We start from the raw sequence: 11,985 nt of genomic DNA, 5'->3' as shown, positions 1-11,985 counted from the left end.
GGACCCCCCCCGAAGGGGCACGGGGGGCCCTTGCTGTGGGGAGCCCCTCAGACACCCCTCATGAAGGGGAAGGGGGGTCCTAGCAGTCGGGAGCCCCTCAGACACCCCCCGAGAAGGGCACAGGGGGTCTCTGCTGTGGAGATCCCCTCAGACACCCCTCATGAAGGGGAAGGGGGGTCCTAGCAGTGGGAAGCCCCTCAGACACACCCCCCCCTCCAGAAGGGCACAGGGAGTCTTTGCTGCGGGGATCCCCTCAGACACCCCTTGTGAAGGGGAAGGGGGGTCCTTGCTGTCAGGATCCCCTCAAACCCCCTGGAAGGGGAAGGGGGGTCCTTGCTGTGGGGAGGCCCTCAGTCCCCGTACCCCGTCCCCAGAGAAGGGGCCATGCCCCTGGTGTCCCAGGAGGCTGGCATCAAGCCCCTGGGTCCGCCCCCTCTCCCCGAGACTGACGGGGACCCTGCGGGGCTGGGCCAGGCCGTGCTGGCAGGGCACCAGGGACGGACGGTGCTGAACATATTTCATGGGTAAAAATAGAGCGTTGGCGTTCAGAGCCAGCTGTCACCTGCCCCGCTAACCGGCAGACACGTTGCTGCCGAGGTTATGCCTTTCCTTGCAGTTCCTTGGGATGCTTCCTCTCCCCCGCCCTTGCTGGGTAGTGAGATTTGCTGTCTTCCCCCTTCCACCATCCCTCAATTTGTGTCCGTTTGCGCATCAGTAGGGCGGCCACCGGTGCGTCAGGGTTGTAGCTCGCAGAGAAGTGCGCTGGCTTATATGGGTCTGGGTGACACCAGCAGACCTGTAGGATCATGAGTGCTGTGGTTGAACTCCAGAACAGCCCTCCTGTGCTTTGTTTTCTCGTCTCTCTCTTGATTTCCTCCCCCAGCTCTCTCCTGTCACTGACTGACTCTTCCTCAAACTAACCAATGCTCGTACTCAGCTGCCACAAAAGCTCAGGGCATTGTTTTTCCATCTGTTGTTGCTTTTAATTGGATTTTCTTTTAAATGCTATTTGCCTGGTTTATTTATGGAGGGGGAAAAAAGCGTAATAACGCATCTCTTTTTAGAAGTATTGAGTTAGGCTTGTCTTTACACAACATGTTTAATGTTCTGGATGAGCAAGTGACTCCCCCTCCCCATTCCTCTACTGCACCCTCGGAAAGGGCACCTTTGGCAAAGACTGTTTTTGGGCTAATCTGTTTCAGACAAAAATAGACAGTCTACAAATTATTTTTCTTATGGTTACAGTGATTTGAGCTGTAATAGTTAGAGCCTGATGGTGGCTTTCAGGTGGGACCAACCCAATGGGACGCGTAGTACCGCTTAAACAGTAAGGGAGTTCTTCCTTGGGAAGCCTTGAATAACCGAGTGGGTTTTTTTTATCGTTGTCTTTTCCTATTCCTTTCAGACAGTGTTTGTTGGAAGGAACAAGCCGCAGAAAGATCCCCTGAGCTCCTTCCGCTGGCAGGGCTTCAAGCTGGAAGAATATCTCATTGGCCAACCCATTGGGAAGGGCTGCAGCGCTGCTGTCTATGAAGCAGCTATTCCTTTCTCTCCTGATCATCGGGGGCGTGCGGAGAGCAGCCGTCTCGCAGGGCAGGGGCCAGCTGTGCAGCAGCCTTGTGGCTCAGCTTCGCAGGCGGATGAAGAGGAGCCCGTGGAGAAACACCAACCGAAAGAGGCTTTTCCGTTAGCTATCAAAATGATGTGGAACATTTCGGTAAGGAGTCAGTTCTTGGTCTCCTTGTCTGTCACTGGGAAAGTCTGGCTGAAATGTTTAATGCTTAAGTGTTGAAAGCGCTAATTATGTAGCGCGCGATGAGCGTGTCAAAACAAAGCTGTTGACATGTGACATTGGAGATGTTGATTGTTAGCAAGCAGTCCCAGAGCAAGGTAATTAGCATTCATCATTACTCTGGAGTCGGCCCTAAGAGCTGCTGGTGGTGGTGTTGGTTATAGGGGTGATGTTTTCTGGAAGAAAAGCTTTTCTGAAGCTGGCTGCGATGGCAAGGTGTAAGAAATGGAAAGCCGCTGCTGCCAGCGCTTTAGGAATCGGTGTCCTTGGTGTCAGCACAGAAATAGATTTTCTTCTGCAAAGCACGGCTGAGGTGCGAGTCAGCGGTCACAGGGGCAGAACAGTAACCTGCTTGCTGGGTCCCCTTGCCCTGAAGTGAATGGGCAAGATCTGCGCTGGCGTTGCAGCCCCGGCAACTCGCTGATGATCCACCCCCTCAGTGCGGCTATTCCACATTTAAAAAAAAAAAAAGCCATGTGGCTTTTCCCATTGAAGAGGTTTTGTGGCACTTGATGTGACAAGTGGATATTCTAAGAGAGTCTTCTGAAATGCCAACGTCTGAAACCCCTTGGGCTCCAGAAATACCCTGGCATTAGGCTGTGGGCTTTTCCAGTCCGGTTTTGAAGTTGAAAGTGAGTGTTAATGTATAGCTCGGAGTCCCTTGGTAAATTCTTTAGGTAGTTAATTGCCTTCCCCGATTTTCAAAGCAGAGAAGGGAGTCCCTTTGATCTTGTCTCAGCTGATATAACTCCAGATCCAGTGCCAGCATCGGGATGATCTGCTTTCAGTCTGTGTTGAGGCTGGATGATTTTGCAGCTTAAATCAACGTGGTGTGTAATTGCTGTTGCAGGCTGGTTCATCAAGTGAAGCCATCCTCGATGCGATGGGCCGGGAGCTCATTCCAGCCACGGGGGTTGCCTTAGCTGGAGAATATGGAGCTGTCTCCGGCCGCAGGTACAGTCACAATGGAAATGGCAGTGGTTCTCAAGCGCCCAATTTTATCCATCAATTCATTTTGCAGCACATCTGTACCATTAAGAAGATGGCCAGAGGTTTCTGTAATAGTTCCCCAACGTAGATAAAACATAGATAAGCCTTGGGATTATTAATGGCTCAGGAGGCATATGCGCATGTTTTGTCTAAAAGGCGGTGTTTTCAGAAGTGCCGCGCACCTCAAACATCACACAGGGACGGGTTTCTGGCTGCCTTGGGGATTTTTCTCCAGTGTGCTTGTCTCCAGCACAGCTGGGAAACTGTGTAGCAGTGCAGCTGTGCCGATAGTGATTTAACGTGGTCCTGTTTACTCTGAGGAGCAGGTTGTGGTGTGCAGGGAATACCTACAGCTAAACTGTAGGATGGTGTAGTCCAGAAGGGTGTCGGAAGGGTACACCAATAATTGGGGACCAGTTGGGGTCCCGCCAGTGGTCTGATGGCTGACGGTAGCCAGGCACTTCTGTGCCCTGTGTCTTAGTTTCCCTGCGTGTAAAATACTTTGATACCTGCAGATACTGTAAAGGCTAGGAGGAGCTACTTAAAAATCATTTAAAAGTATGTCGTGGTGCTTTTCAATTACAGAACGCTTCCAGTTGGTAACAATTTGACTGTTTTAAACATCAAACAATTTGACTGTAATACAATTTGACTATTATTTTAGAACTGGTTTGGTCGTAAAAAGGGGTGCTGGGCAGGGAGGTGGGAACTGTTCTAGCGCAGGGGAGCTGTCAAGAAAGAAAATGGAAAATGACTCGGTTCCCAGTCTTTCACCCGAGTGAGACGTGAGCAAACAGCACGAAGGTGGGAAATTGCGTGGAAACTTCTAAATTATCTTGAGTTAGCTATCTTTGTGTTAAAAAATGTGTCTTTTTGTTCGATTTGAAACAATGGAGTCCGCAGTCCAGATTGTCTGATTTAAATTTCAAATACATCTCGGCTGCCAATACAAATGAATAATGAATGCTGTGTAGTACGTTGCTAGTTGAGAATGCAACAGAGCAGCCAAAGGGATGTTTGACATTCAGGGGACGAGAGGGGAGAGAGCGCTGTTGTGCAGATACAGATAGGTAATCTGCCTCTCGTTGTAGTGAGTGCTTCCTGCCTGTGCCATAAAATAGAGGGTCTACATTGATATGCCTGGTGTCAAGTTGACCTTTATTTTATGTCTAACAAAGTAATTGTGTTTGGGTTTTTTTTTTCTCTAAAGCTGTTGTCGTTCTTTTTGAACCGAGAAGCAGCCTGTGACTAGCTCTGCCTTTGTTAGCCACCTGGAAGGGCTAGCAGACTTTTAATAAAATTAAAGGCTGCATGTTAAGTGTAAAGGTTTCCAGCAAAGCTTCAATAGCAGTGCAGGTAAAGCATCAGTGTTTCCTGTTTGGCCATCATATGTAGGAAACCCCAGCTACAACAGAGTCTTCCTTGCAGCCACGGGTACAGTCTCGGTCTGTGTGCCCTCCGCTGGTGCGTCAGCAGATGGCACGGCCTTGATGATGGTTCACTTTGCTGTGGGGAGCCCCAGGGTAGATTTTGAACTCTGGAGAAAGTGGTGGGGCCTGCCTGCTGCGGCGGTGGATCTGCTCAGGCTGTGGGCGCTCTGTGTCAACGTGAGAAGCGTTGGGCTGAGGCGCTGGTTTGGAAGCTGGCCGCGAGGGCGGGGAGGTTGCTGTCATGGTTCTTTCTAACCAAATGGTTTCCAGGATGTGAATGTTTGAATGTTTGCTTAATGTGCGGTCCTGTAATCCGTGCTGGGCAGCCTTAATGCTCTCTCTAACAAGGTTTTTTGCTGCAGAATTAATATGTTTGCACACTGCTTTGGAACCCTTTGGTGGGGAGGACGGGCCATATTAATGAAAAGTAACTCCAGAAATAAGAGCGATGTGTCTGTGATAAACCAGAACTGACCAGGAGATCGATGTAATCTGTGGTATCTATACTTTTGCACAGAAAACCTGTCCCTGGGAGGAAGAAGTTGCAACCTCATCCAAATATAATCCAGGTGATCCGAGCATTCACATCCTCAGTCCCTTTGCTGCCCGGAGCCTTTGCAGACTATCCTGACGTTCTTCCGTTAAGCCTGAATCCCAGGGGGATCGGTCACAGCCGCACACTCTTCTTGGTGATGAAGAAGTAGGTAGAGAGCAGCTTGCTAACGTGACTTGGGCTTTTCGTGAGACTGCCCAGCGGGGCTGGGTATTATGCTGCTACACAGGTCCTTGCAAAGATTTGGCCTGGGCGGCTGCCAAAAAACAGAGTACGCTCTTGGAAACGCCTCCTAAGACCTGTTCCAAGTCCTTGAGACTTTAACTCTAGTTTGACAGCAAAGACAAGCCGTTCTTTATAATAATTACCCCAAATTAAAGAAAGAAATATGGAGCTTGTCCCCATTTGTCTGCCCTTCTAAGTCGGAACTTCCAGACCCCTAGTCTGAAGACGCCGCTAGAGATGGAGTAGAATTGGTAACGAGATTTATTAGTGCTCGGCATCTCTGGCTTTCTCGGTTGGGTTTTGGTTTTGAATGGGTATTGCAGTGGCACTGGCATAAAAGCACCTTCTGTTTCCCACTCTTGTGTTCTGCCTGTGTCTGAAGAAGCGCTCTGTCCTCTCTGTGTTTCAAGAATATGTTCTTTCTCCTGATTAGTACATCTCCTCATTTTGCTCGTACAATCTGCATCATTAATCTGCCTCCTCTTTCATGCAAAATGCAATGCTGGTTCATAAAAACCTGCAAGAATGACCACCGTATGCCTGGAGCCCCTTGCCATGCTGTTTAAGCGGCTTCTTTTGTTCATAGTTGTTGGGTGAGAGTGCTGAAAATTCAGTGGTGGGTGGTGTTGCAGAACAAAGGATTTGAGGGCAGCAGACAGGGGAGTGGTGTCAGGTTGAGGCTGGGAGGTCGGAAGGCGTCGCAGAGGCCAGAAAGAATTTGGCATGTACAGGTGTGCCATATCCCCAGCCAGATGGCACTGAGGTTGAACTGCGAGCGATCAGCTTCCAGGCTGCTAATGCTGAGGTTTTCCCTTGTTCTGACTAGTTATCCGTGCACCCTGCGCCAGTATCTGAGGGAGAGCACTCCTGATGTTTGTCTCGCCACGATGATGATTTTACAGCTTTTGGAAGGCGTGGATCATCTCGTTCGACATGGAATAGCGCACAGAGACCTGAAGTCTGACAACATCCTGGTGGAATTTGATTCTGGTATGTAGATCGCTGAGTATAAATGCCAATTAAGTGACGCACAGAAGCGATGCAGTCACGTAGGTATTTGGGGAAGTCCTACCCAGGCCTGCATTTGGGGGAAAAACGAGCATCAAACCCTTTGAAAAATCTCAGGTTTCATTTTTCGCTTACTGCTTGCTGTCACTACAGCACTGAGGAAGTAATTTATCCTGTCTTTGCCTCGGGTTTTGGGTCATTAAAACGGACTTGAAAGGAGCGTTGCCCTGTAATCTGATGGAGAGATGCAGAGTATTGCTAAGGTGATGCGCTGCGCAAGCACAGCAAACATTGGCTGGAGCAGATGGGCATATAATAAAAATTTGCTTCAGGTTCTCGGCTCTATCATTTCTCAGTAGCCAAATAGCACAGGGTGGTTCTTAAAATCCCACCTCACGGTCAGGTTAATAGTGCTGCACCCTGGGATGAAATGTCCGTTGGAAGGCAAGGGAACCGACAGCATTAAAGCCAAAAGCAGCGGTTTCGTCGTCTTATTCTCCTTGTTAGCCTCTCTAACTGAGATTTTAATTACCTGAGCTCTTTTTTGGTGTGATTGAGATGTGAATGGGCAGGAATCCAATAGCAGGCAGCCAGATCTGTGTAATTAAAGGTCCTGGTACAGCAGCCATGGAAGGTTTTCAGCAATGCTAATGCCATCCTTTTCTTGAAGGAAAAGCTGCTCTGGAGCTACGCTGTACGTGGCTAGAAATGATCTAAAGCATTGATTCCTCCGTATTGGAGTCTGGAGGAGTAATGATTCTAACTTTGCAATGTTTGACTTGCCAGGACTATTAACTAATGCAAAGTTTCTCCAGCCTTTTGCTATAGCTGAGTATATATCTATATGGCAATAGCTTTTGCTATAGATAAAAACAAAGGGGAAAAAAGATTAATGTATTCCTCCACCATGGATGAGTCTGTGACATTTTGAGACACACATTCCATGGGGAGCAGTAATGTCCTCTAAAGAGGAAACAGAATGGCAAGGTTTTTTTTTAATAAAACTGCTATTTCACCTAATAATACAGAGTAGAAACAGGAAAACAGTGTGCGGTTGTGCTGATTCCTGGGGGTTTTGAGACTGTTCCTGAAGACTGTCTCTGGTGTCCCTGTGCCGTGGTGTCTAACACAGCCAGGCACTTCCAAACCCAACACTAACTCTGCTAGCCCTGTGTCGTTCGCAGCTGGCTGCCCCTGGCTGGTGATCACGGACTTCGGTTGCTGTTTGGCAGATGAAAACGTGGGCTTGAGACTGCCTTTCACCAGCTCTTATGTGGATCGGGGAGGCAATGGCTGCCTTATGGCACCCGAGGTAAATCCCCCTGTAGTAACGGCTTGCGTGGCTGGTGTCGTGGTTTAATCCTGGCTGGCAACTCAGCACCACGCAGCCACTCGCTCACTCCCCCCACAATGGGACAGGGGAGAGAATCAGAAGAGTAAAAGTGAGAAAACTCATGGGTTGAGATAAAGACAGTTTAATAGGTAGAGTAAAAGCCATGCACACAAGCAAAGCAAAGCAAGGAATCCAGTCACCACTTCCCATGGGCAGGCAGGTGTTCAGTAATCCCCAGGAAAGCAGGGCTCCGTCATGCATTAATGGTTACTTGGGAAGACAGATGCCATCACTCCGAATGTCCCCTGTTACTCTGAATGTCCTCCATCACTCCTTCTTCTTCCCCCAGTTTATATACTGAGCAGGACGTCATATGGTATGGAATAGCCCTTTGGTCAGTTTGAGTCAGCTGTCCTGGCTGTGTTCCCTCCCAGCTTCTTGTGCACCTGGCAGAGCTGAGAGCTGAGAAGTCCTTGGCCAGTCTAAACACTACCCAGCAACAACTAAAACATCAGTGTGTTATGAACATTCTTCTAGTACTAAATCCAAAACACAGCACTATTCTAGCTACTAGGAAGAAAATTAACTCTGTCCCAGCTGAAACCAGGACAGCTGGTTGTCTGCTTGTCCTGCTGTCGGGACTAAAAGTTTCAGCCCCAGCTGTGGCGCAGGCTGTGGTAGGAACTTGAAAAAGGGTGGGATTAGGTCTAGGAGCAGTGGAGGGCATGCATGCGCATCGCTGTGCTGTGGTTTGTCCCTGAGCCTTCACGTGCACACTTGCTTCTGTGATCTCTGCTGGTGAGTGTTCGCAGCAGGAGCTGCTGAAAGCCTCTGCCATCCGATCACTCATTTTCTGCCCGTTCCTGCTTATTGACATAACTCGGTCCTGCAAGACAGTAGTACCTGTTAGCTGGTCACTGCGCAACTCCTCTCACCCTGTGCTCCATCCTGGAGAGCTGTGTCCCATAAAGTGGGGCAGGAGGCCCGTGTCCTAACTCGAGTTACGCTTGCTAAACATCTCTCCATTAATATAAAAAGTCCTCTTTGGTCCTGCACTGAGCAGTTGTTGAAGAGACACCTTGGGCGCTAAAAGGTGAAATGAAATCAGTCGGTGTTGTGAGGCAGAATTGACCTTTCCCACGGGAAGTTTGCTCTTCAAGTCTTTTCTCAGGCCCCTTTCTATATAGCTGTTAAAGAAGTTTACGTAGCCGTCCTTGTGTTGTGACAGTAAGTTTTTGGATGAAGTTTGAGGGCGGTTGTGAAATTATTTACAGTTCCTTTTTATTTCTCTGATGATAACCATAATAAAAGCGAAGACACCCTTAACTGTCCACTTCACCTGGAGCACCTTGCCTTGCATGCTTGGTGCAATGTTGGTTGGTCATCTGCATGTCCCCTGTCTACCCAAAATCCCAGAGTGAAATGGCCCTCAGGACTCTGTGAATGCTGGTCAGGGACAAGGTCCAAAGCCTGGGCACAGTGACCAAACTCCTCCCAGTGTCCTGGTGGGCTGAGCAGTGTCTAGAGCATGCCAACAGGGAGTACTTACACCAGAGATTTAGATGAAAACTAGTTTTGGTTTCAGTCTCAGTTTATTACAGCGGAAGTGCTGTCTCGACCCTTGAGAATGAGTTTTAGCCCAGCGCCCATGCTAGAGCTGTTTATTTGAACAACCTCATCTCTGTGGCAGGTGATCACAGCGTCACCTGGTCCAGGCACGGTGATCAACTACAGTAAAGCCGATGCTTGGGCTGTTGGAGCAATCGCCTATGAAATCCTTGGCCTGGCCAATCCTTTCTACGGCCATGGGGACTTGACTCTGGAAAGCAGAAGTTACCGTGAAGACCAGCTGCCAAGCCTGCCCCATCACGTGCCCCTTGAGGTGAAGCAAGTGGTAAAGATGCTACTTCAGAGGGATCCCAACAAGGTGAGAAGCTGTGGGCTTGAAGCCGTTGTCTGACTGGCCCTTGGGAGTATTGTTTGTAGGTCATTTCTCCCTCCGGGCTCTGGGTGCACAACTGTAATCCTGATATCATTGCAGTCTAGGTAAGGACCAAAGACAGACAAAAGGTCTTTGCTGAAGTGCAGTGCTGCCTCTCACATGCAGCACTGAACAGTTTCAGGGGTTTCAGTGGACATCTGTGTCGGCGACTGGACCTTGAATTGGGGGCTTACATGCAGTTGCCTGATCATAAATAGTCACAAAGGGCTTTTTAATTCACAGGGACTATGTGGTGCCCTAGAGGCGGCCTGGGGGGCTCTTGGCAGTGCAGGTGCCACATGCTAGCGATGTGACTGGGTCATGGCAGGATCAGCTAATCTTCCCTCTCCCTCCTTTTGCAGAGATTGTCCGCTAGAGTTGCTGCTAACATGCTTCACCTAAGCCTCTGGGGTGAAAGCATTCTAGCGTCCAAGACCCTGAAGCCCGACCAGATGATCGCCTGGCTTCTCTGCCAGTCTGCGGCCGCTTTGCTCATGGACGGACTGGTGGATAAAAGCCGGGTAGAAACCAAAATGAAGATGTGCTTTTTGGCAAACCTTGAGTATGAAGACCTCTGGGCAGCAATATTCCTGTTGCTGGGCTGGAGAAGCCGGTCTGGGTGAAGCGTGCCATCTGGGATGCAACTGTGCGATAGATAAAGGGCGCTTCCTAAAGGCACATAGTCTTTTCTGCCTGCCGGGAATCCTGTAGTGCTTTAGGGAACAAAACTGCAGGCCTGTGTTTAAGAGGTTGAGTTTATCTCTAGCAAGTGTTAGTACACACTGCTTTTCTCTCCCCGCTAGAGGAAATGCCTGTGCTTCGTCACTCTCTTGGCATGAGGGTTTGTGGACCTTGCAGGTGTCCTGAGGTGTGCGGTTGGTTTTGCTCACGTTTGGGAATTCATAATTGATTTCTGAGTTGTGTGTTGAATGAAGCCAAGTTCCCTTTCAGAAGGGGGGTGTGGGAGGAGGCATTGCTTAGCTGCTCTTTACACGGAAGCATCACGGATTTAAACAATACACCAAGCAAGCTGAGGTGACAAAGGGACGTGTGATGTTTCGTTTCTTAGGGAAACCGGCGGTGCTCTTAAGATGATGTTCCTCTGCAGCCGCAGACGTATCTTGCTATAGAGTGACAGCCTAAAAGCCTCCCAGTGAGGTGCTGACTGGTACAGTTGCTTCTTATGATAACGCACCATTACATATCCAGCTGGTTGTATGCAACATAGTGCAAGGACAGCGAACCCCAGACCCGCTTATATTTGTTTGACTGTTGTATTTGTGCAGGGACCGCTGCTACAGAGTCCGAGGCCAAGTCAAACTGAGTCCAGGTAGGGATAATACAGCAAATGAAATAGGGCTGAGCAGCTGTGCCCACTTACAGAGTTTAGTGTGATGCTCTTCTGCTTTACCTACCTGTTGTTTCTGTTCAACAATGAAGTAATAGCCTTTGGTCGGGGAGGATAGGAGACATCAGTGTTCGAACAACAACAGTCGTGTTTATGAAAACATCTTGTGATTTCATGTCTGTGATTGTGTTCAGAGGAACTCGGGGAGAAAGTTTCTGATGCTTGTTGCACAATAAAGTGAAGATTAAGCTCTGCCACTGAGTGGGCTTTTTAAATCTAGTTCATCTCTGCTCATGGGATCCAGGCTTTAGGTTGTGGAGGCCTAGGGGGAAACGTAGCCCTGGTTCAGTGGCATCTTAAAAGATCATTCGTCTCTTTGCGGTGGAACGTGTTATGTTATTCCACCAAGTGGAGTTCCCTGAAGAGGAATGGACCTTGCCTCGTGGATGTGCCCATTTCGTACTCCCCTGACCGGTAAATCACTGGCTGCTCCTGCAATTTCCAGGTCGATGACATCATGTGTCAGTTGGCTGATAGCCCTGAACAAATCCTCGCGCAGTAATGTGCTGTCGAGGTCCCGCAGGCTGAAATGGGCGTCTAGTTCAGCAGCAGTGCAAAGCTCCCGTCCAGGGCATGGCCCTGCTCCTGTTGCCCATGAACACAGCACGCTGCTGGGGCTGTAAAGAAGGTTCAGCAAAGAACACGGAGCCTGGGAAATCACGGAAAATGAGCTCTTTGGGCTAAAAGTTGTAGGAAAAGAACTTTTAAATCTTTGTCTGACCCTAACTGAAGCTGCTGCTGCTGCTTTTTCTTAGATACTGGGTTCTTGTGGTGCATTTTTAGCTGGGATGGCTGCCTTGAATTTGTGTGTGCGCTCTCCTGCCAGCTCTGTGCCCCTGTATCTAGCAGCGAGGCCAGTTCCCCGGACACTGTCTCTGGAGCTTTCTGAACAGTAAATACCGTTGCTTTTTTGGTAGATCTCCGCTCTGACCTCTCTCTCTGTTGTCCTCCTGTTTCTCTCAGCCAGCAGGAGCTGGTTAGCTCAGCAAGGTGCAGCTCTGCTGGTTGGCATGCGGAGTCTTTCCTTGTCCCTGCAGTAGCGGGCATGGAATATACACATGCTCCATATCCCAACTACCTGTGTGGAGAGCAGGCTTTCTGCTGTGAGCGTACTTCCCCCCCCGCCCTTGATTTTCCTCCCAGCTCTAATCGCTACATGAGTAGGGAGCAGAATTGGGAGCCAGAGCTGTTTGATTTCAAGCATGTCGTTATTAGGCCAAACAGGGTTTGATCTGTGCTGGTTAACTCCAGACACTGGAGACTTC

General features: G+C 49.3%; 1 protein-coding gene across 1 annotated transcript; it reads left to right on the top strand.

The window, feature by feature from the left end:
• The first annotated feature begins 7 nt into the window (after positions 1-7).
• Positions 8-10,913, top strand: PINK1 (PTEN induced kinase 1). Its single transcript, XM_035901860.1, is given in 9 exon segments — positions 8-106; positions 109-155; positions 1,367-1,717; positions 2,643-2,746; positions 4,730-4,912; positions 5,817-5,980; positions 7,183-7,310; positions 9,022-9,258; positions 9,675-10,913. Coding segments are annotated over 9 exon segments (1,521 nt in total). The 5' UTR covers positions 8-60; the 3' UTR covers positions 9,936-10,913.
• Positions 10,914-11,985: the final 1,072 nt, after the last annotated feature.

The sequence above is a fragment of the Egretta garzetta genome, unplaced genomic scaffold (genome assembly GCF_000687185.1).
Source record: "Egretta garzetta isolate BGI_Z169 unplaced genomic scaffold, ASM68718v1 scaffold69, whole genome shotgun sequence".
Lineage (NCBI taxonomy): Eukaryota > Metazoa > Chordata > Aves > Pelecaniformes > Ardeidae > Egretta > Egretta garzetta.
Note: the sequence above shows the minus strand (reverse complement) of the source record. Positions and strands in the feature narration are given on the sequence as shown.